Source organism: Oncorhynchus masou, chromosome 28 (assembly GCF_036934945.1).
Source record: "Oncorhynchus masou masou isolate Uvic2021 chromosome 28, UVic_Omas_1.1, whole genome shotgun sequence".
NCBI classification, from domain to species: Eukaryota; Metazoa; Chordata; class Actinopteri; order Salmoniformes; family Salmonidae; genus Oncorhynchus; species Oncorhynchus masou.
The window spans coordinates 18,976,780-19,001,699 of NC_088239.1; the positions used below are offsets into that span (position 1 = coordinate 18,976,780).

Here is a 24,920-nt window from a genome sequence, read left to right on the forward strand (position 1 = left end):
AGGAGTGTAGGAACAGGAGTGTAGTGTGTGTGTGTCTGTTATAGTAGCTGTAGGAACAGGAGTGTGTGTGTGTGTGTCTGTTATAGTAGCTGTAGGAACAGGAGTGTGTGTGTGTGTGTCTGTTATAGTAGCTGTAGGAACAGGAGTGTGTGTGTGTGTGTCTGCTATAGTAGCTGTAGGAACAGGAGTGTGTGTGTCTGTATGTCTGTAGTAGGAACAGGAGTGTGTGTGTGTGTGCTATAGTAGCTGTAGGAACAGGAGTGTGTGTGTGTGTGTGTCTGCTATAGTAGCTGTAGGAACAGTAGTGTGTGTGTGTGTGTCTGTATAGTGCTGTAGGAACAGGAGTGTGTGTGTGTGTGTCTGCTATAGTAGCTGTAGGAACAGGAGTGTGTGTGTGTGTGTGTCTGCTATAGTAGCTGTAGGAACAGGAGTGTGTGTGTGTGTGTCTATAGTAGCTGTAGGAACAGGAGTGTGTGTGTGTGTCTATAGTAGCTGTAGGAACAGGAGTGTGTGTGTGTCTATGTCTGCTATAGTAGCTGTAGGAACAGGAGTGTGTGTGTGTGTGTGTGTGTGTGTCTGTCTGCTATAGTAGCTGTAGGAACAGGAGTGTGTGTGTGTGTGTCTGCTATAGTAGCTGTAGGAACAGGAGTGTGTGTGTCTGCTATAGTAGCTGTAGGAACAGGAGTGTGTGTGTGTCTATGTCTGCTATAGTAGCTGTAGGAACAGGAGTGTGTGTGTGTGTGTAGCTAGGAACAGGTGTGTGTGTGTGTGTGTGTGTATGTCTGCTATAGTAGCTGTAGGAACAGGAGTGTGTGTGTGTGTGTGTGTGTAGTGTGTGTGTGGAACAGTGTGTGTGTGTGTGTGCTATAGTAGTGTAGGAACAGTGTGTGTGTGTGTGTGTCTGTATAGTAGCTGTATGTGTGTGTGTCTGTCTGTGTCTGCTATAGTAGCTGTAGGAACAGGAGTGTGTGTGTGTGTGTGTCTGCTACAGTCGCTGTAGGAACAGGAGTGTGTGTGTGTGTGTGTGTGTGTGCCTGTCTGCTGTAGTAGCTGTAGGAACAGGAGTGTGTGTGTGTGTGTGTATAGTAGCTGCAGGTGTGGAGTGTGTCTATGTCTGCTATAGTAGCTGTAGGAACAGGAGTGTGTGTGTGTGTCTGTCTGCTATAGTAGCTGTAGGAACAGGAGTGTGTGTGTGTGTGTGCTATAGTAGCTGTAGGAACAGGAGTGTGTGTGTGTGTGTGTGTCTGCTATAGTAGCTGTAGGAACAGGAGTGTGTGTGTGTGTGTGTCTGCTATAGTAGCTGTAGGAACAGGAGTGTGTGTGTGTGTGTGTCTGTGTAGCTGTAGGAACTGTGTGTGTGTGTGTATAGTAGCTGTAGGAACAGGAGTGTGTGTGGAACAGGAGTGTGTGTGTGTCTGCTATAGTAGCTGTAGGAACAGGAGTGTGTGTGTGTGTGTCTGTTATAGTAGCTGTAGGAACAGGAGTGTGTATGTGTGTGTCTGCTATAGTAGCTGAAGGAACAGGAGTGTGTGTGTGTGTGTGTCTGTTATAGTAGCTGTAGGAACAGGAGTGTGTGTGTGTGTGTCTGTTATAGTAGCTGTAGGAACAGGAGTGTGTGTGTGTGTGTCTGCTATAGTAGCTGTAGGAACAGGAGTGTGTGTGTGTGTCTGCTATAGTAGCTGTAGGAACAGGAGTGTGTGTGTGTGTGTCTGTTATAGTAGCTGTAGGAACAGGAGTGTGTGTGTGTGTCTGCTATAGTAGCTGTAGGAACAGGAGTGTGTGTGTGTATGTCTGCTATAGTAGCTGTAGGAACAGGAGTGTGTGTGTGTCTATGTCTGCTATAGTAGCTGTAGGAACAGGAGTGTGTGTGTGTCTGCTATAGTAGCTGTAGGAACAGGAGTGTGTGTGTGTCTATGTCTGCTATAGTAGCTGTAGGAACAGGAGTGTGTGTGTGTGTGTCTGCTGTAGTAGCTGTAGGAACAGGTGTGTGTGTGTCTGCTATGTCTGCTATAGTGCTGTGTGTGTGTTATAGCCTGTGTGTGTGTGCTATAGTAGCTGTAGTAGAAACAGGAGTGTGTGTGTGTGTGTGTCTGCTATGTGTAGCTGTAGGAAACAGGTGTGTGTGTGTGTGTGTCTGCTATAGTAGCTGTAGGAACAGGAGTGTGTGTGTATAGTAGCTTGTATAGTAGCTGTAGGAACAGGAGTGTGTGTGTGTGTCTGCTATAGTCGCTGTAGGAACAGGAGTGTGTGTGTGTCTGCTATAGTAGCTGTAGGAACAGGAGTGTGTGTGTGCCTGCTATAGTCACTGTAGGAACAGGAGTGTGTGTGTGTGTGCTATAGTAGCTGTAGGAACAGGAGTGTGTGTGTGTGTGCTATAGTAGCTGTAGGAACAGGAGTGTGTGTGTGTGTGTGTGTGTGTGTGTATAGGAACAGGCGTAGCTGTTATAGTAGTGTGTGTGTGTCTGCTATAGTAGCTGTAGGAACAGGAGTGTGTGTGTGTGCTATAGTCACTGTAGGAACCGGAGTGTGTCTATGTCTGCTATAGTAGCTGTAGGAACAGGAGTGTGTGTGTCTGGTATAGTAGCAGTAGGAACAGGAGGGTGTGTGTGTGTGTCTATTATAGTAGCTGTAGGAACAGCAGTGTGTGTGTGTCTGCTATAGTAGCAGTAGGAACAGGAGTGTGTGTGTGTGTGTCTGTTATAGTAGCTGTAGGAACAGGAGTGTGTGTGTGTGTGTCTGCTATAGTAGCTGTAGGAACAGGAGTGTGTGTGTGTGTGTCTGTTATAGTAGCTGTAGGAACAGGTGTGTGTGTGTGTGTGTGTGTATAGTAGTGTGTGTCTGTGTGCTATAGTAGCTGTGTGTGTGTGTGTGGAACAGGAGTGTGCGTGTGTGTGTCGGTTATAGTAGCTGTAGGAACAGGAGTGTGTGTGGGTGTGTCTGTTATAGTAGCTGTAGGAACAGGAGTGTGTGTGTGTGTGTGTGTCTGTCTATAGTAGTAGTAGGAACAGGAGTGTGTGTGTGTGTGTGTGTCTGTTATAGTAGCTGTAGGAACAGGAGTGTGTGTGTGTGTGTCTGCTATAGTAGCTGAAGGAACAGGAGTGTGTGTGTGTGTGTGTGTCGTAGTGTAGGAACAGTAGCTGTGTCTGCTATAGTGCTGTAGGAACAGGAGTGTGTGTGTGTGTGTGTGTGTAGGTGTGTGTGTTGTTATAGTAGCTGTAGGAACAGGAGTGTGTGTGTGTGTGTCTGCTATAGTAGCTGTAGGAACAGGAGTGTGTGTGTGTGTGTCTGCTATAGTAGCTGTAGGAACAGGAGTGTGTGTGTGTGTGTCTCTTATAGTAGCTGTAGGAACAGCAGTGTGTGTGTCTGCTATAGTAGCAGTAGGAACAGGAGTGTGTGTGTCTATGTCTGCTATAGTAGTTGTAGGAACAGGTGTGTGTGTGTCTATGTCTGCTATAGTAGCTGTAGGAACAGGAGTTTGTGTGTGTGTGTGTCTGTCTATGTCTGCTATAGTAGCTGTAGGAACAGGAGTGTGTGTGTGTGTGTGCTGCTATAGTCGCTGTAGGAACAGGAGTGTGTGTGTGTGTGTGCCTGTCTGCTATAGTAGCTGTAGGAACAGGTGTGTGTGTGTGTCTATGTCTGCTATAGTAGCTGTAGGAACAGGAGTGTGTGTGTGTCTGCTATAGTAGCTGTAGGAACAGGAGTGTGTGTGTGTCTGCTATTGTCGCTGTAGGAACAGGAGTGTGTGTGTGTCTGGTATAGTCACTGTAGGAACAGGAGGAACAGGAGTGTGTGTGTGTGTGTGCTATAGTAGCTGTAAGAACAGGAGTGTGTGTGTGTGTCTGCTATAGTTGCTGTAGGAACAGGAGTGTGTGTGTGTCTGCTGTAGTCGCTGTAGGAACAGGAGTGTGTGTGTGGTGTTCTGTCAGGTACCCGTGCAGCGTTGTAGACGCGGAATATCCTGCTGATGATGTCCTCCTCTAGGTCAGCTGACACAAACTCCACTTGGATGGGCCCGTGGCGGTGCACGCCGTTCTCCGGCCAGTACTGGGGACACAGCTGCGCACACACACACACACACACACACACACACACACATCAAATGAGTCATTGAATGAGAGCCTATTGATTGCGTTGGCATTCACATTCCCCCTCTTTTGATAACTGAAATTCTCTCATTGTCTTTCAAGGTCATGCCTTCAAACACACCAAAACACCTACAATTTAACAGTTCAGGAGAGTGAAACACCGCCTGACTATCTTGTTCTATTGAGCTGCCTCCTTAACAGCAGATGAGAGAAAACACAATGACATCAACTAGGCATATAGGAATGCCTAGTTGATGTCATTGTGTATATATATATATATATTGCTATAGCTGTGGTACTTGTTGCCGGGCTACAGTCAGAATAGGGAATGAGAGGAGAGTGTAGTAACCCCGCTGGGTGGTGTTGCTAGGAAATGCTGCCACCTGCTATTCTTTGAACATTTTGACAGACAGGGCCCCAAGGCCATTTGAGGCAGACTCCTTCCCCTCCTCTTTCAAACCTACTGGTAGCGATCTGTCTGTGATCATGTACTAATGACTAGTCTATGACGGAGACTGGAATGTCTGATAGTATGATAAAGGATTGCATGGCGTCACATGGTTTGGAGTGACTTGATTGGCCTCTCGTGTGTGTGTGTGTGTATGTTAGTCTTACCTGTGCTGGGTCTACGTCGTTGAGCATCACTATAGAGGTGCAGTGGTAGTCCAGCACCAGCCTCCAGAAGTCTTTGACCGTGTTGGGCAAGGGGTGCTGGGTAACGATGAACGCAGACGGCTGCTTGTAGCTCTGTGGAGGAGGAAAACCACGAGGAAGAGAAAGGCAGCAACCCCAAAATGAACAGAAAGACACTATCTACATCACTAAGATCAAGGACATGTCATCAGGCCTTTAGTCATTATGCAGGTAATTCTCACAATCAACTTCAGGTTACTATGTGAGGTTGTATGTATCTGAGGTCTGCGGGCCACTTTGTTTTTGAGGAATCATGTACAGGGAACATATTTATTTCCAGATATTCATGACCGTTCTGAATGAATTCCACTATCAACACTAAGACCACGTACTATATCCTTATTGTATATACCAAATATGCATGAGTATAATTGGTGACACATTATTTCCATAAAGCCAATCCAAACTGAGTCATACTGCTGCGTTTGACAAAAAACACATTGCAATTATGAATGTCCATTTCCATGACGATGGGACAAATCCATCCAAAGCCATCTGTTTTTTAAATCATTTTCGATGAGGATGTAATTGTTGGTGGAAGCACAGAAAAAGCACTAGCCATTCATCAACATGATACACTGTCCCCCTACTGTTTAGGTTTGTCTGGGAAATGGCTGGCTCAGTAACATGGGGTGATTATTATAGAGATGGATGGGCTATTTACACACCAGCTATTTAACCACAGGACGCCCCAGGACTGCTGAGTCGCCCGCTGTCCCTTGTGAGGTCTCTGTTTCCTTCTCCCTCTACACTATTCCCCAACTCCTCCCTCTTCTGTCCCCGTTGCTCCCTCTATGTCTGTCTCCCACTCCCTCCCTCTCTCCTTTCTCCATAATAAAGAAGTTGTCACAGACAGCCAATATGCCACTAATCTACCACTAATAAAGTTTGCTCTTCATTCAAAGCGCCAAATCTGCCCTTTATGTAGATCGGTGATTGAACAGTGACCTATCCACATCATCATATTTCAGCACAATGATTAAAAAAGAACAGTTCCACTATTGACTCAGCACTTTTCCAGCAGTACATTTACATCCAATGACTTGCACACGGACTGACACTGCAAGTCATTTAAAAAGGTTACGAGTGAGTGGGCCTAAGTCTGAGTGTGTGTGAGAATGAGTGTGTGTGTGAGAGTGAGTGGGCCTAAGTCTGAGTGTGTGTGAGAATGAGTGTGTGTGAGAGTGAGTGGGCCTAAGTCTGAGTGTGTGTGAGTGAGTGGGCCTAAGTCTGAGTGTGTGAGAGTGAGTGGGCCTAAGTCTGAGTGTGTGTGAGAGTGAGTGGGCCTAAGTCTGAGTGTGTGTGAGAGTGAGTGGGCCTAAGTCTGAGTGTGTGTGAGAGTGAGTGGGCCTAAGTCTGAGTGTGTGTGAGAATGAGTGTGTGTGAGAGTGAGTGGGCCTAAGTCTGAGTGTGTGTGAGAGTGAGTGGGCCTAAGTCTGAGTGTGTGTGAGAGTGAGTGGGCCTAAGTCTGAGTGTGTGTGAGAGTGAGTGGGCCTAAGTCTGAGTGTGTGTGAGAATGAGTGTGTGTGAGAATAAGTGGGCCTAAGTCTGAGTGTGTGTGAGAGTGAGTGGGCCTAAGTCTGAGTGTGTGTGAGAGTGAGTGGGCCTAAGTCTGAGTGTGTGTGAGAGTGAGTGGGCCTAAGTCTGAGTGTGTGTGAGAATGAGTGTGTGTGAGAGTGAGTGGGCCTAAGTCTGAGTGTGTGTGAGAGTGAGGATTTGAGTGGGCCTAAGTCTGAGTGTGTGTGAGAATGAGTGTGTGTGAGAGTGAGTGGGCCTAAGTCTGAGTGTGTGTGAGAGTGAGTGGGCCTAAGTCTGAGTGTGTGTGAGAATGAGTGTGTGTGAGAGTGAGTGGGCCTAAGTCTGAGTTTGTGTGAGAATGAGTGTGTGTGAGAGTGAGTGGGCCTAAGTCTGAGTGTGTGTGAGAATGAGTGTGTGTGAGAGTGAGTGGGCCTAAGTCTGAGTGTGTGTGAGATTGAGTGTGTGTGAGAGTGAGTGGGCCTAAGTCTGAGTTTGTGTGAGAATGAGTGTGTGTGAGAGTGAGTGGGCCTAAGTCTGAGTTTGTGTGAGAATGAGTGTGTGTGAGAATGAGTGGGCCTAAGTCTGAGAATGAGTGTGTGTGAGAATGAGTGGGCCTAAGTCTGAGTGTGTGTGAGAATGAGTGTGTGTGTGAGAGTGAGTGGGCCTAAGTCTAAGTGTGTGTGAGAATGAGTGTGTGTGAGAGACGTACGTCCATGAGAGCGGCGTTGATGTAGTTGGAACTCTCTCCGTCGATGGTGATGAGGAAGGGCAGGCAGCGGTCTGGTGGGAGGACGTCCATGCAGCGGTTCTTCTCGTGGTTCCTGGGAAGCAGGGCGATGCTGCAGTCCTCCACGCGCAACGTAGGAGTCACCATGTTCAGAGTCTGGAGGGAGGAAGGGATATGAGCCTGGTAGACACCTTTAGACACACACACACACACACACACACACACACACACACACACACACACACACACACACACACACACACACACACACACACACACACACACACACACACACAGTACCCTGAACTCCTCTTTGATCTGGCTGGAGTTAGTCTGGGGGTCCAGGCGGTTCATGTCATAGTAGACCGATCGCAGCTGGTTGGCTGGGATGGTGGTGTCCCCGCACAGACACGCCTCCAAGATGGCGTCGTGGATGAACACGTACTGCTCCTGTAGGACAGAGCGGGCCATAGGATATCGTGAGGGACAGAAAGCCATGCAATGACATGGTTCCAAAAGCCATTCTTGGTGAGATATCAAATCAAATCCTAAACCAATCCTCAGTTTTCCAATTGGTCTTGAGAAATGAAGAATCCTGGATGGTAGACATTGGGGCTGGGTATTCTCTCATGTTGTTTAAACCCTTCTGTTTGCTAAGACTGTGGCTGAGCCAACGGGTACCCTATGGACTTCCTTTCTCCAGGTAAGTAGTTCACTATATAAGGGAATAGGGTGCTATTACAGCCTGTCACCTCCACAGTGACCATTCCCATTGTCCTTTCCTCTGTCAAGACGACCACTCTCTCTTTTTCAATACTACCACTCTCTCCCTTTTTCAATACTACCACTCTCTCCCTCTTTCCTGTCAATACTACCACTCTCCCTCTTTCAATACTACCACTCTCTCCCTATTTCCTCTGTCAATACTACCACTCTCTCCCTCTTTGCTCTGTCAATACTACCACTCTCTCCCTCTTTCAATACTACCACTCTCTCCCTCTTTCAATACTACTACTCTCCCTCTTTGCTCTGTCAATACTACCACTCTCCCTCTTTCAATACTACCACTCTCTCCCTCTTTCAATACTACCACTCTCTCCCTCTTTCAATACTACCACTCTCTCCCTTTTTCAATACTACCACTCTCTCCCTCTTTCAATACTACCACTCTCTCCCTCTTTCAATACTACCACTCTCTCCCTCTTTCAATACTACCACTCTCTCCCTCTTTCAATACTACCACTCTCTCCCTCTTTCAATACTACCACTCTACCTCTTTCATCTGTCAATACTACCACTCTCTCTCTCCTCTGTCCATACTACTACGCTCTCTCTCTCGTTCCTCTGTCAATACTACTACTCTCTCTCTCCTCAGTCAATACTACTACTCTGTCTCTCTCTTTCCTCTGTCAATACTACCACTCTCTCTCTCCTCTGGCAATACTACTACGCTCTCTCTCTCGTTCCTCTGTCAATACTACTACTCTCTCTCTCCTCAGTCAATACTACTACTCTGTCTCTCTCTTTCCTCTGTCAATACTACCACTCTCTCTCTCCTCTGTCAATACTACCACTCTCTCTCCCCTCTGGCAATACTACTACTCTCTCTCTCTCTTTCCTCTGTCAATACTACTACTCTCTCTCTCCCTTTCCTCTGTCAATACTACTATTCTCTTTCCTCTGTCAATACTACTACTCTCCCTCTCTCTCTTTCCTCTGTCAATACTACCACCCTCTCTCTTTCCTCTGTCAAGACTACCACTCTCCTTTTCCTCTGTCAATACTAAAACTCTCTCTTTCCTCTGTCAATACTACCACTCTCCCTCTTTCAATACTACCACTCTCTCCCTCTTTCCTCTGTCAATACTACCACTACGCTCTCCCTCTCTTTCCTCTGTCAAAACTACTACTCTCTCTCACTCACTCTTTCCTCTGTCAATACCACCACTCTCTCTCTTCCCTCTGTCAATACTGCCACTCTCTTTCTTCCCTCTGTCAATACTACCACTCTCTCTCTTCCCTCTGTCAATACTACCTCTCTCCCTATTTGCTCTGTCAATACTACTACTCTCCCTCTTTCAATACTACCACTCTCTCCCTCTTTCAATACTACCACTCTCTCCCTCTTTGCTCTGTCAATACTACCACTCTCTCTTTCCTCTGTCAATACTACTACTCTCTCTCTCTTTCCTCTGTCAATACTACCACCTTCTCTCTTTCCTATGTCAAGAGTACCACTCTCTCTCTTTTCTATGTCAAGACTACCACTCTATCCCTCTTTCAATACTACCACTCTCTCCTTCTTTCAATACTACCACTATCTCCCTCTTTCAATACTACCACTCTCTCCCTCTTTCAATACATTTACATTTACATTTAAGTCATTTCTACCACTATCTCCCTCTTTCAATACTACCACTCTCTCTCTCTTTCCTCTGTCAATAATACCACTCTCTCTCCTCTGTCAATACTACTACTCTCTCTCGCTCTTTCCTCTGTCAATACTACTACTCTCTCTCACTCTTTCCTCTGTCAATACTACCATTCTCTCTCTCTTTCCTCTGTCAATACTACCACTCTCTCTCCTCTGTCAATACTACTACTCTCTCTCACTCTTTCCTCTGTCAATACTACTACTCTCTCTCACTCTTTCCTCTGTCAATACTACCACTCTCTCTCACTCTTTCCTCTGTCAATACTACCACTCTCTCCCTCTTTCAATACTACCACTCTCTCCCTCTTTCAATACTACCACTCTCTCTCTCTTTCCTCTGTCAATACTACCACTCTCTCTCCTCTGTCAATACTACTACTCTCTCTCACTCTTTCCTCTGTCAAGACTACCACTCCCTCTCTTTCCTCTGTCAAGACTACCACTCTCTCTCTTTCCTCTGTCAAGACTACCACCCTCTCTCTTTCCTCTGTCAAGACTACCACCCTCTCTCTTTCCTCTGTCAAGACTACCACCCTCTCTCTTTCCTCTGTCAAGACTACCACCCTCTCTCTTTCCTCTGTCAAGACTACCACCCTCTCTCTTTCCTCTGTCAAGACTACCACCCTCTCTCTTTCCTCTGTCAAGACTACCACTCCCTCTCTCTTCTCCCCCTATTCCTCTCCTTCTCTAAGGAAAAAGGCCCCGGGCTTGACGTAAATCATTTATGAAGTGACATTTCAGAAACGTCTCGACTTGTCACTTCTGACAAAATCCTTGGGAGCTGAGGGTCAGTGGTTTTCAGGTTAGGCTACTGTGATGTCAGACTCCTGTCCTTGGTTATGGAGTTGGAGGTGAAATGGATTTGCAGCCTACCCGGTTATCATCAAAATATTACGAAATATGACGACAAGACACGAACTGGCTTTTTTTGTGCAACGGGAAGAAGAATGCCATTTATAAGATACAGCATGTGTTCCAAGTACACTTTGAATAGTTTTTGAGCTATGAATTTGCCAGTTCACATCAATTAAAAGTATATGTCATGGGAATCAAACAAAGTAAAGCTCGCATACAGCACGACATTAGACACTTGTTTATTGTGCATTAATATAGTATGGTCAGGGAGTTAGGAGTTGGAACTTTAGCATGTTCATGCAATCTAACTCATCAGCTATTAACTATCTTTAAAAGCAAACACTAGTCTGTTGCATTTTTACTCTGAGCTGAATAATATTTGCACAGGGCTAATGAGTTGGCTCATGTTCCTTGTCAAGTATCATTGTGTCTCACATTGTCTGTTTGGCCAGATGTTTGGGATTGGTTGTGCCAGTGGAATTTTAGATACAAAAGAAGAGTCAAGAAATTGTAGACACTACAAGTCTGTCACATTGTGTTGGAGAATACACACCCTGTCCTGTATGGTCCATGGTTTCATGTGTATCATGTATTGACAGAATGAAATGTGCCTGTTTGGGGAATGTGTGTGTGAGTGTGGACGTGTTTAACTGCACTTGTGGGTTGTAGGTTAGAATTAGTGTCAGGGTTTGTTTTAGGGTTAGGTGCTAGGTGTTGGTGCTTGGTTTAGGTTTTCGGGTTAAGGTTAGGTTTAGGAAAAATAGGATTTTGAATAAGATTGAACTGTGTGTCCACACAAGGTTAGTTATACAAGACTGTGTATGCGCGAGTGCGTGTGGTGTGTTTGGGATTGTGTACAGTGGAAGCGGGTAGAGACACTTGGAGCAGGGTCGTGTAGTGGTGTGTGTGTGTCTGTTTGTGTATGTGTGTACGTCTCTGTGTGCATGTTTCTCTCTCCCTCTCTCTCTCTGTATTTGGGTTCGAGCAGGGACAGGGTCATTCTTACCTCTGTCTGGACCATATTAACCCTTCGTGAGCGTAACTCTCTCACACAGTTGTAGATGTCGACCACACCCTCTCTCTCAGCCATGTCCAGCATGATGTCAATCACAATGAAACAGCCGGTCCTGCCCGCCCCCGCACTGATGATGCAAGCACACACACGCACATACAGTGTGAGAACCAGAGCACCACACACACTCTAAATAGAAAAGCACCATTTGACAAATTATCTGGGACTATTTGGATTGGAAACATCAGTACAGATTGTACATGACAGTCTAAACAGTTGGAGGTGTGGCTGACAATAGCAGATCCACTTTATTTAGTGTGGCTGATCTTGGGAGTGAGATGACTTTTCTAATATCCATTAGGAACTTCTTTCTGAGTCATACCGGATGAAGAGAGTCAGAGTGAGAGAGAGTGTGAGTGAGAGAGTGAGAGAGTGAGTGAGAGAGTGAGTGAGAGAGTGAGAGAGTGAGAGAGTGAGTGAGTGAGTGAGTGAGTGAGTGAGTGAGTGAGTGAGTGAGTGAGTGAGTGAGTGAGTGAGAGTGAGAGTGAGAGAGTAAGTGAGAGAGTGAGAGAGTGAGTGAGAGAGTGAGAGAGAGAGAATAGATTGAGGCGAGAGAAAGAGATGGAAAGAGAAATAAGAGAAAAAAAGAAAGAAAGGTGGAGATGTATACAGACAGCCAGAAGCCACAGTGAGTGTGTCTGACCTGCAGTGGACTACCATGGGCCCGGCATTGGCAGGGGTCTTGGACTTGACCCTGCGTACGAAGCCAAGCAGGCCGGTGGCGTGGTAGGGCACCCCGTGGTCCGGCCAGCCCGTGAAGTGGAACTGACGGATCTCCCGGATCTCATGGGCTCCCCTCTAGAGGGAGAAGACCGAAAGATGCACAGTTGATTACTTCATTTGGATTCACAAGTACCAAGGACACAAACATCAGAGGTCATACAGATGCCTGGACTTCTGACACACGCACATCTATATGCACGTACCCACACACACACGCACACCCAACCAGACCCAGAGCTTTTTAACTTTGAGCAGCAGCTCCCTCTCCTCTCCCCTCCTCTCCTCTCTTCTCCCTCTCTCCCCCGTACCTCCCTATAAGCACTTTAAAGTTAGCTGTTTTCATGATCAAAGTTGTGTTTTGATCTTGGGGGGAGGGACTAAAGTAGATAAAGCAGGGATGACAAAGCCCATCTCTGGGGGGATGGAAGAGGAGAAAAACAGCTGGAGGAGAGTGGTGATTCACACACACAGCAAGCAGGCTGGATACAGACGGCAGGGCGGACACCCGTCTGAGCCTTAAGCACTCATGCACGCACGCATACACACACACACACACACACACACACACACACACACACACACACACACACACACACGGCAGGGGAAATATTCACAGCTTAAAAGCCCATGGGGATAGAAGAAGTGGAAAGTGGAGAGGCCTGGTAACAGCTATGAGTACAATAGGATGAGAAACAAAATGGCTACGATACAGAAAGACAGATGGACCTATTATAAAGGAAGTATCTAAGAACCTTCAGTAAAGTAGTAGTGAGTACATGAAGCTCTGTCCATTTATTTGCCTCATGCAGAGCAACATCTCCTTCACATAGAGTTGATCAGACTGTTGATTGTGGCCTGTGGAATGTTGTCCCACTCCTCTTCAATGGCTGTGTGAAGTTTCTGGATATTGTCGGGAACTAGAAAACGCTGTCGTACACGTCGATCCAGAGCATCCCACACATGCTCAATGGGTGACATGTTTGGTGAGTATGCAGGTCATGGAAGAACTGGGACATTTTCAGCTTCCAATTGTGTACAGATCCTTGCGACATGGGGCCTGTGCATTATCATGCTGAAACATGAGGTGATGGCGGCTGATGAATGGCACGACAATGGGCCTCAGGATCTTATCAAGGTATCTCTGTGCATTCAAATTGCCACCGATAAAATGCAATGGTGTTCGTTGTCGATTGCTTATGCCTGCCCATAGCATAAACCCACCACCACGGGGCACTTTGTTCACAACATTGACATCAGCAAATCGATCGCCCAAACGACGCCATACATCTGCCCAATACAACTGAAGCCGGGATAAATCTGGGAAGCGCACATTTCTCCAGTCTGCTCGTGGCCATCAAAGGTGAGAATTTGACCACTGAAGTCGGTTACGACGCCAAACTGCAGTCGGGTCAAGACCCTGGTGAGGACGAGGTGCACGCAGATGAGCTTCCCTGAGACGGTTTCTGACAGTATATGCAGCAATTCTTCGGTTGTGCAAACCCATAGTTTCATTAGTGACTGTCCGGTTGGCTGGTCTCAGATGATCCCGCAGGTGAAGAAGTCGAATGTGGAGGTCCTGGGCTGGCGTGGTTATATGTGGTCTGCGGTTGAGAGGCCGTTTGGACATACTGCCAAATATTTAGGGTAGAGAAATTAACATAAAATTATCTGGCAACAGCTCTGGTGAACATTCCTGCAGTCAGCATGCCAATTGTACGCTCCCTCAAAACTTGAGACATCTGTGGCATTGTTTTGTGTGACAAAACTAACCTTTTCAGAGTGGTATTTTATTGTCCCCAGCACAAGATGCACCTGTGTACTGATCATGCTGTTTAATCATCTTCTTGATATACCACACCTGTCAGGTGGATGGATTATCTTGGCAAAGGAGAAATGCTCAGTAACAGGGATGCAAACAAATTTGTGCAGAAAATGCTAGAGAAATTAGCTTTTTATGCATATAGAACATTTCTGGGATCTTTTATTTCAGCTCATGAAACATGGGACCAACACTTTACATGTTGCTTTATATATAATACATAAAAGTGGAAAACAATACACTACAATTAATAACTTCCAATATCCTAATCACTTGGAGTGTCCGTACCTTTTCCACGGCGAAGGTCCTGATGACATACTCTGACAGCAGCTGGGTCTCGATGAGGGTCACCTTCATGTCCCTGTAGATCTCAGTGTCGTCAGGCCAGTACTTACAACACTTCACCTGAGGGGACAGAGGGTGTAATGGGATGACCTGACCGCAGTTTAGTTGCTTGAAATATCTTTTCGGTTCGTTCAAGGTGAAAACCTGAGACATTTTTGCCTAGTTTGGAACTGAATGTACTTACTTCTGTGTGGTGAGTTTGGGAGCTTTGGGACGAGAATGTGTGCATGTTACTGAAGATAGTCTATTGTGCAAGGTGTTGTTGAACAACAGTTAATTTGTGAGTCAACTCAAAAGGTTTTTTCCCATTAAAGTTCTGTAAAGATTATTCTGCTCTCAGTGAATTGTGATGAAAAAGCATTGTTGCCACGAGGAGTAATGTTGACATTACAGGTTCACCTCAATCACTGAACACACAGACAGACCACTCCGTTAACATCACAACCATTACAGTCCAGTTTGACCACTATCACACACTTTATGATCACTTTAAACTGGGCATCAACCATCCAACAGTGTGATGTATGACTCCCAATGGACAAGACGAAAGGTCTGAGAAGGTCATGTCAGCTTGTGAAATTGTTGTGTCTGAAATGGCACCCTATTCCCTGTATAGCGCACTACTTTGGCACAGTATTTCCTGTATATAGCACTACTTTGGCACCCTAGAGTGCCATTTGAGACGCAGCCAGTGAGTGACATCTTGGTGCTGTCCCATATAGCGACAGGCAGGTGGCCCTCCTCTTTGTTAGAGCAGATGCTCAATGTCCCAGCTCTAATTACCCATACTGCACCACTGGGCTCTTTCCTCATTAAGAGGTTGTGAACCCTGGGGTCACCAGAAGTCGCACAGCGCAGGTTCTATGATGATACCACTTCACTTATCTGGCCACTCCCCCACAGTAAGAGGTATAAGAGCATATAGGCCTATTTCGTACACAGTGGAAATTACTTCCCTAATTTGGCAATTGAACAATCAATAAAATTCAACAAAAGTTTGAGCCTCTTCTTCACAGTCTCTGTTTTAGTTTTTCCAGTCTTGTATTTTCTGACGTTATCCTCTCTCTCTGCTCCCTCCCTCCGTCCTCTTCTCTGTCACTCATACCAGCCTTATCTTCCCTCCGGGTCATCCTTATCTTCCTCTCCATTTCTCCATCTGTCTGTCCTCTTTTCCCTCCCTACCGTCCTCCTCTTCCTCCACCCTTCCTCTCCCCTCCCCTGCTGTCTCCTTTGTGATAGTGTAATTAGGGAGGGGGGGAATCTAATTGGTGATATAATTGTGTTTTAATGGCCAAGTACATTATTCTCCCGCAGCTCCGCCTTAGTCACGCTAGCTGTCAGCACTGGAAGCAATTATAGTTGCTTCTCTGGAGAGGTCCGGAAAACATTGTTTAACTGCGATAGGAATCTCTGTTTTCTTAAATGATATTCCTATCTGTCTTCTGTGACAGTGTTGATCATGGAGAGACCAATATAGAATAATAATATGAGTGTTTCCAAGAGGTAGGGTTTCCCTGGTGGCTTCCTTGGTATAAAAAAGATACAGCTATACCTTATCAAACTATTTAGTATTCAACTGGTCATAATGAGCAAATCGTCAATTAGTAGCAGCGGTCTGACTGTAACAGAAATAACTGGACATTATTTGATATTGAGATAAAAACAGTTGCATTGGAATTGGACCTTTCAGCAAGAATATAAAGAGATGTTAGAGAGACCCTACTTCCATTCACACACACATTAGTGAATTACTCTTGCATGTAAACAGTATGATGGAAGTACCATTGTGATAAACCATTTCGTGGTTTGATTTGATAATCTGTCAAGCATTTTTTATTTATATTGAACCTTTAGTTAACTAGGCCAGTCAATTAAGAACAAATTATAATTTACAATGACAGCCTACCCCGGCCAAGCCCTATCCCGGAAGACGCTGGGCCAATTGTGCGCCGCCCTATGGGACTCCCAATCACAGCCGGTTGTGGTAAAGCCTGGAATCAAACCAGGGTCTGTAGTGACGCCTCTAGCACTGAGATGCACTTCCTTAGACCGCTGCGCCACCTGGGAGCATGATCAATTTTAATATATATATATATATCCCATTTAGCAGACGCTTTTGTCCAAAGCGACTTACAAGTTGGCTGGGGCCACTACTTTTACATATGGGTGGCCCCAGCGGGAATCGAACCCACGACGCTTGGCGTTGCAAGCGCCATGCTCTACCGACTGAGCCACGACTGAGCCACACACACAGGACATGGTTTATGATGGTGTACTGTAGTTTTGTATTTCATGTCTTTACAGTACCGAGCCGCTCAATTACATGTAATTGGTACATTTAGATCTTGGAAGCCATTTTCTAAAGTAGGTTGCATGAATATGCTTCCTTATGCCCTCATCTCCTACTAGGCCCTGTTTCCTGATATAGCCTTTAAGAGGAATCTCAATGTCGTTGGAGAAGATTTTAAGATGATCCCATAAGGTTTCTATTGAAGGACACATAACTAGTAGCTTTCCTTCTTGTGGGAAGCCCAGACAAGAACTTATTAAACGTTTTGGGCGACCCGACCAAATTCATACAGCAATTTGAGTTATTGATCTTTCATTGTCATTGAAAGCAAGTTTAAGAAGCTGTAAATATGTTCTACGTGCACTATTTCTATTCTTCATGTTCTTAAGTTTAGTTTTTGTCTCTTTTACTGTCGGTTTTGTACACCAGCTTCAAACAGCTGAAAATACTATATTTTTGGTTGTGAAAAATATATTTCACAGCAGTTTAGATGGCACAATAATTCTCTACATAATGACTGCTTGTTTTGTCACAAACTGAAATTAGGCAAACTATTAGAATTTTACCAAGCAGGAAATGATAAAGTGATTCCTGCATTGTGGATCTTTAAAGAATGCCAATCTAGGAGAGCTATCTGGAACAACTAGTTCTCTTATACCTACCACCACAGAGACTAATATGGCTTTGTCAAACTAGTGCCACTTCCATTCTCTCTGGTGTTGTGTGCCACACTGGGTACGCATGTAAGGACAGCAGGCGACGGTTCTGAGAGGATCTTGGATGGAGTACATGATCCGTGATAGGAAGAGAGGTTTAACAATACAAAGCACTCCTACTGGTCACAGAGTGTAATGTAGTCTTTAAAAATAAATACACTCACACAAAATAAAACATTGGGAGGACGATTAGCTATCCATCGTAATCTTACTAGGTACCTCATCAACTTCTGACAGGATAAATAAAGTGTACAGGGTCACTGTGGAGCTGACTGGAGCTTCAGCCCTGATCATCAGTGAAAGGAAGTTGGGTATCCAGTGACACGATCATAAACTGTATGAAGCTCAAGTCAAGATGCTCCAGATCCTCCAGCCTCTCAGATCCCCCTGATACTTCAGCTAGCTTATCCCTGAAGAGCATCCTATAGATGAAGTCTTGGCAGAAATATCCTATTAATCCCAACCGTGTCTGACAGCTACGATGAATATGATCAGCCAGCGATATGCTTTGGGTGGCTGCCTGCGCCACTCACTAACACATTATCTGGGGTAGTGTTATTCTCCACATCTAGTTGTGCATTGTGCTCCCACCACCTGCGGTCCAGAAGGGATGTAGAAACAGGAGAGAAGCTAGATCGAAAACAAACAAAACTGCTTGGCATGAACGCGAAAAGCGACAGAAGCCTGGGAGAAGGGATTTCCCAAAGTTCATCAGTGGTGAAGCGGCCTAGCAGACAATGGCTGTGGAGTGAGTGGTTTTATTATTATGGTGGAAAAGAATGCCGCTGTGCCTTCCTGCCTGCCGACCCTGGCCTGCCTGCAGCCCACTGAAGGGGCCTGGAGAGTGGAGACTCAACAGGGGGCAAGATGGGACAGCCAGGGCTGAGTGGTTAAAACAATAGCACCAGGTGGTGGGAGGATTCACCCGCTTGGCTAGCGCTCTGTGGCCGTGCATCACTCGGTTCCCTTTTGTTGATTTGATATGGTGCCAGCGGGAGTTGGGGCCCTTCCTTAAATGAGCCACTGACAGGTTAGGCATGCCCTCTCTGTCGTTGTGTGTATGAGTGTGTGCGTGAGAGTGTGTATGTGTGTGTGTGTGTGTGTGTGTGTGTGTGCGCATGCGTGCGTATTGTTATGGGTTTGACCGTTTCAGAGAGCTTATTCGACTAACCGGTCAGATCACTCTCTGATCACGCCTCTCAAATCTTTAACCAATGGTTGATTGGCTTGAACAAGGTCTGTACCCACACGGGACATTACACCCCAGTAGATTGACATTGTCTAACGTTGCTTTCCAGAAAACACTCAAATGTTGGGCCCCTGGTTTCTGTATGCCAGGCCTGGAAAATGTCCACCTTTTAGTTTACTTTATTTATTGGTTGAATCAATAAAATGTACCAAAACTGAGTTTGTCTTTAGTGTGTGTAATGTGTGACTGTGTGTGTGTTTGTGTGTGTCTGTGGTCTCGTGGTACTCACCCTGCCCACCTCCACCAGGTTGGTCACCATGACGATGGTTGCAGTGTTCTCATGCCACACCATCCTCCAGAAATCATAGACTGTCTCTTGCATGGGCCCTGAGGAGAGACAGAGGGACAGAGAGAGAGAGCGAGCGAGGTAGAGAGAGAGAGAAAGGAGAGAAAGGGTGTGAGTGTGTGTATGCGAAGCTCTTTGTGACCATACGGACATGTTATGAATCATGTTATGAATGACACCAACATGTGATTTTCCAATATAAAAGTGAGTGTATTGTCCAAATATTGTCAGGATGGTCAGATCCTCTACTTATACCAGCTTCTTCTCATACTAATTCAATGCTCATCACATCCTTGTTAGCGTTTTTCACATTTGTCCATTACTTGCTTGTTTTCTGAGCAATGAAAAGTACACAAGTTCAGCTGGTTAACACCTTGTTTTTCCCAGTTGAACTTTATCAACACAGGACACTGGGGCTGTGTGCCTGTACATTCTGATCACTGTTGACAGGGCAATCAGCTAATGCCTGGATCTAAGTCAACACACACGCGGTGAATGACAAGAAGCTTAACGCCAGGAAGGGGGACAGAAATCTGTGCACACACTCTCAATTAACTCCTACACACTTTAATGTGGGCCGTGTTTAAGATTGCACCGAGCAATAAAGGATCCCTGGAAGGAATTAAGAATTACTAATTTAATTAATTCAAATTAGCATTGTTTTTTAATCAACTGGCAAATGCTAAAAAAAATACTTTGGACGAGCTAATTAGCTCATGCAAATCCGTGTGTGTGTGTGTGTGTCCTCGAGAGCTGCGGCGTGTGTACCGTCAGCCACAGCGAATTGCTTCCAACAGCTAAAATATACACATGCGCGAGCACACACACACACGTGCGCATACACACACAAAGCTCCCTGCAGATGTTCCATATTCATGCTCACACAAACAGCCGCATTACCAAACACTGGTGTCGCATTTTAAAATGCTTGAGAATTCGCCGGATGACAATTCCAGGTGCCTTTACCTCTAGTGCGAGCGAGCCGGTTTTCACATGCTCTCCTGGTATTCATAACCATCTCTCCAAGGAACAAGAGCCTATACACTCCCCGTTCTCCCCTGGCCCCCTTCACTCCTCCTAACAGCAACCCTCACCATTCTAGACGTATTATTTTCTTTCTAAATTAAAGGCAGATTCAGTTCAATCAGAACAGTGTGTGTCCTACAGTTACTCATCCACCCAGGGATAGGAAGGTTTTTTTCTCTGGAGGAAGTGATGGTGTTATGTAGATGATATGAAAAAAGGACTGCACTCGGGATGAATGGAGGTTTGATCTCCCAACTATTTCCTTCTAAGAGCTCTATACAAGTACCTCCCCCCCTTCCCTTCCTCCCTCCTTTCCCCTCCTTATGAACACACTTCGTGAACCTGTGAGACGTTTTCCAACTAAACCAGTCATCTGTGTTGACACAGTGTTAACAGTGGGTATTGTACAACTGTGTAGAGAAAGAAAGTCTCGGCGGAGGAGAGGCGCGAAGCGCGGCTGGTGTCGTCGTCTGGGAGAAGAAAATGTGACACGACGCATCATCGTTGAGCAGCTGCGGTAAATGGCCTAGTGCGGCAGAGGGTAAAGCCAAGTCATGCAACTCCAATTAGTTGTGGAGAAGAGATTCTCCCATGGTGCACTGGGGAAATAGGACAAGGAAGTAGGAGAAAAAAGCTAAACAAAGTCTTCACAGACGGCTGGAGTGGACAGGCTGTCAGAGGAGAGGCTCTGTCGTCACAATGCTTTTCACCCTGGCACCCCGCCAGCCACAGATACAGACACACAAAATGCTGGGATTCTTCAGGAGGGAAGGAGACTAGGATATTTCTTTGCACCTTTTTTTCCCCTAGAAAGAGAAACATGCCAGCCAGCCATTGTGTGAGGTTGTATGTATTTTAATAAATGATATTGTATTAAAAAGGCTATACAGACCTTTAGCTTCTGGGGTTGAGAGAAAAGGGGTGAATGGACAAAATGCACCTCCCCACACCCATGAGTAAAAACATACACTGAGTGTATAAAACATTAGGAACCCCTTCTTAATATTGAGTTGCACCCCCTTTTGCCCTAAAAAAATTCTCAATTTGTAAGGGCATGGACTCTGTGTCGAAAGTGTCAATGTGTCGAAAGCATTCCACAGGGATACTGGCCCATGTTGACTCCAGTGCTTCTCACAGTTGTGTTAAGTTGGCTGGATGTCCTTTGGGTGGTGGACCATTCATGATAGACACGGGAAACTGTTGAGCGTGAAAAACCCAGCAGCATTGCAGTTCTCGACACATTCCAACCGGTGTGCCTGGCACCTACCACCATACCACGTTCAAAGGCATGTCAATGTTTTGTCTTGCACATTCACATTCTCAATGGCACTCCTACACAATCCATGTCTTAATTATTTCAAGGCTTAAAAATCCTTCTTTAACATCTCCTCTGCTTCATCTAGACTGATTGAAGTGGATATAACAAGTGACATAAATAAGGGATCATATATTTCACCTGGATTCACCTGGTCAGTCTATGTCATGGAACGAGCCGGTGTTCTTAATGTTTTGTACACTCAGTGTATATTGTTTGGGATCCCATGCTGAATGTCCGTGACTGACAAGCGCCCGATTGGCCTGAAGCACACCTGCCTTTGATCTGTGCAAGATCTCTGCTTGTTACGATTTTCCTCTCTCTCTACCCCCCAAAAAAATGGAATTCTCTTTGAAAGCTGCCCTCTAATTACAAACGGCAGCATAACATTGAAAAAAACTAAACATGGAGAGTCCGCTGCCAATTCTGTCTGAGGCTGGTGTGCTCTATTATTTTCTCTCCTATTCAATGTATAGTATGACTGTGTATAGTAAATATTGTATAGTCTCATCATAAAATAGGATGGAGGTCAACCCTCTCCTAGTCTCATTCACCAGCCGGCACTCTCTCTGTTGGAAGCAATTCACCTGGGGGTTAAGACACACTACCGAGGACTAGGTATGTGTGTCCACTTGACTGTTAGCGCAGCCTGCGTTTCACTCAGTGTCATTCGTTACAGAACAGGTGTAGTTCTTCTGAGGAGACAGAGAATGGCAAGGCGGATGGCCTGGGAGGCCAGCACTTCAATAAACAGGTCATTATGCAACTTCCAGACCACCAGACTATCTACACCATTATGCAGCTCCTAGACCACCAGACTGTTTACTGGGTCATTATGCAGCTCCCAGGCCCACTAGACTGTCTACTAGGTCATTATGCAGCTCCCAGACCCAGTAGACCACCAGACTGTTTACTGGGTCATTATGCAGCTCCCAGGCCCACTAGACTGTCTACTAGGTCATTATGCAGCTCCCAGACCCAGTAGACCACCAGACTGTCTACTAGGTCATTATGCAGCTCCCAGACCCACTAGACTGTCTACTAGGTCATTATACAGCTCCCAGGCCCACTAGACCACCAGACTGTCTACTAGGTCATTATGCAGCTCCCAGACTCACTAGACCACCAGACTGTCTACTAGGTCATTATGCAGCTCCCAGACTCACTAGACCACCAGACTGTTTACTGGGTCATTATGCAGCTCCCAGACTCACTAGACCACCAGACTGTCTACTAGGTCATTATACAGCTCCCAGACTCACTAGACCACCAGACTGTCTACTGGGTCATTATGCAGCTCCCAGACTCACTAGACCACCAGACTGTTTACTGGGTCATTATACAGCTCCCAGACTCACTAGACCACCAGACTGTTTACTGGGTCATTATGCAGCTCCCAGACTCACTAGACCACCAGACTGTCTACTAGGTCATTATGCAGCTCCCAGACTCACTAGACCACCAGACTGTCTACTAGGTCATTATACAGCTCCCAGGCCCACTAGACCACCAGACTGTCTACTAGGTCATTATACAGCTCCCAGGCCCACTAGACCACCAGACTGTTTACTTGGTCTGACTGTGCTGGATTGGCTGTCTCTCCTCGGAGGGAGCGTGGAAGGGAATTACCTTTGCGCGGCTGGCCGAGAAAACATTTCCTCCAAGAATTCAACAACAATTAACGATCAGTCAGAGCTCACCTCCAGTGGGATTGTGGGAAAAGCGTATGCCTGCCAGATTAATGCAGTAATACAACACACGTTTAGACACGCATGTGCATGTACACACACCACGCCAGTACACATGAACTTATCCATTTATTTGTTACTGCAATCCTCACCCCTCCCCTTTTGCTCACACAACTGATTAATTGTTCTAAGACGCTACTTCAGCACAACAAGGCTTGGACAGGCTGAAGGAAATAAAGGAGGGGGAGGTTGGTTAGAGAGCGAGAGAGAGGGGAGTCCCACCGCTTTTAACAGATCTCTTGTATATCTGTGTTGACAGCTCTGGTGAGGCTGTCATACTGAACAGCAGACTAAAGACTTGCAGATCCAACAACAATACTGAGATATTCAGACAAGATCAAGTTTGTTGTGTGTTTCTGTTCTTACCTTGGGTAGCAATGTAGTGATTTGGCCTGTGGTAGCCCTGAAATCCAAAAGAGAAACAAATAAAAAAATTCAGCACACAGATGTCAGTATTGAACAAACTGAAGAATACAGTACAATGGGCATATTTGTTTACTTGAGTCAAGAAGCGAAACATGCTGCGGTGAAAACATATTTCAAAACATATTTTTTGTCTTAAATTACTAATTAATTCAAACCAAGTAGAAAGAAAATGTTTATTTTCTATTTGGATTCCATTTGAAAATACGTGCAAAAGCTCATCTTCTAAGATAATGACAACAACATGACAGCAACCACTCTAACATCCCGTCAGCAGCATTTCTCTTTCTCTAAGAATTCCTGCGGTCGGTTCACTTAAAGTGCACTGACAGCATATTTTCGATGGATAATACAGTCTGTGGATTGTGAACACGCACACGGCTGAGTTATTCTTCTGCTGTGTGGCTCTTATCTTCGGAATAGGCTCAATCTCAGAGGGATTACTCTAATCCCCTCAAATTTCATTTGGCGAGCATCTTGTATCCTAGCGAGGCCTACTGTACACGGTGGGAAGCTAAATGTTGGCGTAAAGAGCCGTTCTCACCCGCCACAAAGTCTGACCTATTGTCTTCATCTGGTCCAGCTCTTATCCGCGCCATATTCCCTTTACCTCAACTATAATTAACATGGAATATAATTGGACTGAATCAAACAGGGACACCTCATCCCTCTTCTCTGATATGCTGGGCTCTCCGTCTCTCTGGGCTCTCATAGGCTGGGCTCCCTGAGACTTGTTTATCCTCTTGCTCTACATACTATCGAGGAGTTCCCACCGTGGGAGCACACGTGGCGATGAATATCAACTATGGCTATAGAGTTAGTTAGCGAGAGGCTATTAGGAGAAGGGTTCATTGGCTGGTCACGTATTCTATGTGATCATCATGTTGGAACAAAGGTTTAGACTTCTGTTCTGACCTTCTGAAATTCCACTTAATTGGGACCTGTTAGGTCTGTGCCTGCACTCACACAGATGCTGCCGAGTTCACTGACTGAATGCACCACACACACAGCCAACTGCTATGGTCGTTGTCATGCCAATGACCAAAGGAGTTGGTGAGACAGCACTACAGAAACAGGCTAGAGAAACACTGGGAGGGAGCAGAAACCCAGACAGACAGTCTGCAGGGAGAGGAGAGGGCAGGTGCAGCTTAGGGAGGTAGTGTACAGATGTCTTCATGTCCGTGTCACCACGAGTCCTCTGGGGTCAAGCTGTAATTAGCTACATAGGTGACCTTGCAGAGCAGGAAGACGCGGAATGCTAATTCAACACATACGACTGGACATACAAGTGTGCTGCCAAACACGCGCGCACACACACAAACACAGTTAAATTGTATTCATGGAATGTTTTAATGAGTACTGTAAGGTTGATGCTTATGATTCTCTGTGAGAGGAACATTGCATTATCATAGGAGGCTTCTGGCAACAAGATAACAATTCCTCGTTTTGAAACGCAAAACGTCTACAAAGTCAATGGGCAAATTCTCTCCTCTCATATAAAATCCTTCAGAATCACCTTGTTGCTATCAAGAACAATGCGAACAGTGAAACTAAGCCAGATTAAACCATATCCACTTAGAGTGCTGTCTAACACGT

The 24,920-nt window shown here is 45.7% G+C and overlaps 1 protein-coding gene across 10 annotated transcripts in view; it reads right to left on the reverse strand.

Annotated features, from left to right (window-relative positions):
• LOC135517303 (receptor-type tyrosine-protein phosphatase mu-like) overlaps window positions 1-24,920 on the reverse strand; it is a 288,195-nt gene that overhangs the window by 9,650 nt on the left and 253,625 nt on the right. For all 10 annotated transcript variants that reach the window (XM_064941482.1, XM_064941481.1, XM_064941484.1 and 7 more), the window contains 9 exons: window positions 23,268-23,304; window positions 18,756-18,853; window positions 14,215-14,331; window positions 12,028-12,182; window positions 11,319-11,454; window positions 7,324-7,473; window positions 7,006-7,179; window positions 4,701-4,832; window positions 3,931-4,056 (listed from right to left, as the gene is read on the reverse strand). In XM_064941482.1, the coding sequence (XP_064797554.1) occupies window positions 3,931-4,056; window positions 4,701-4,832; window positions 7,006-7,179; window positions 7,324-7,473; window positions 11,319-11,454; window positions 12,028-12,182; window positions 14,215-14,331; window positions 18,756-18,853; window positions 23,268-23,304 (1,125 nt within the window). The remainder of the gene's footprint in view (window positions 1-3,930; window positions 4,057-4,700; window positions 4,833-7,005; window positions 7,180-7,323; window positions 7,474-11,318; window positions 11,455-12,027; window positions 12,183-14,214; window positions 14,332-18,755; window positions 18,854-23,267; window positions 23,305-24,920) is intronic.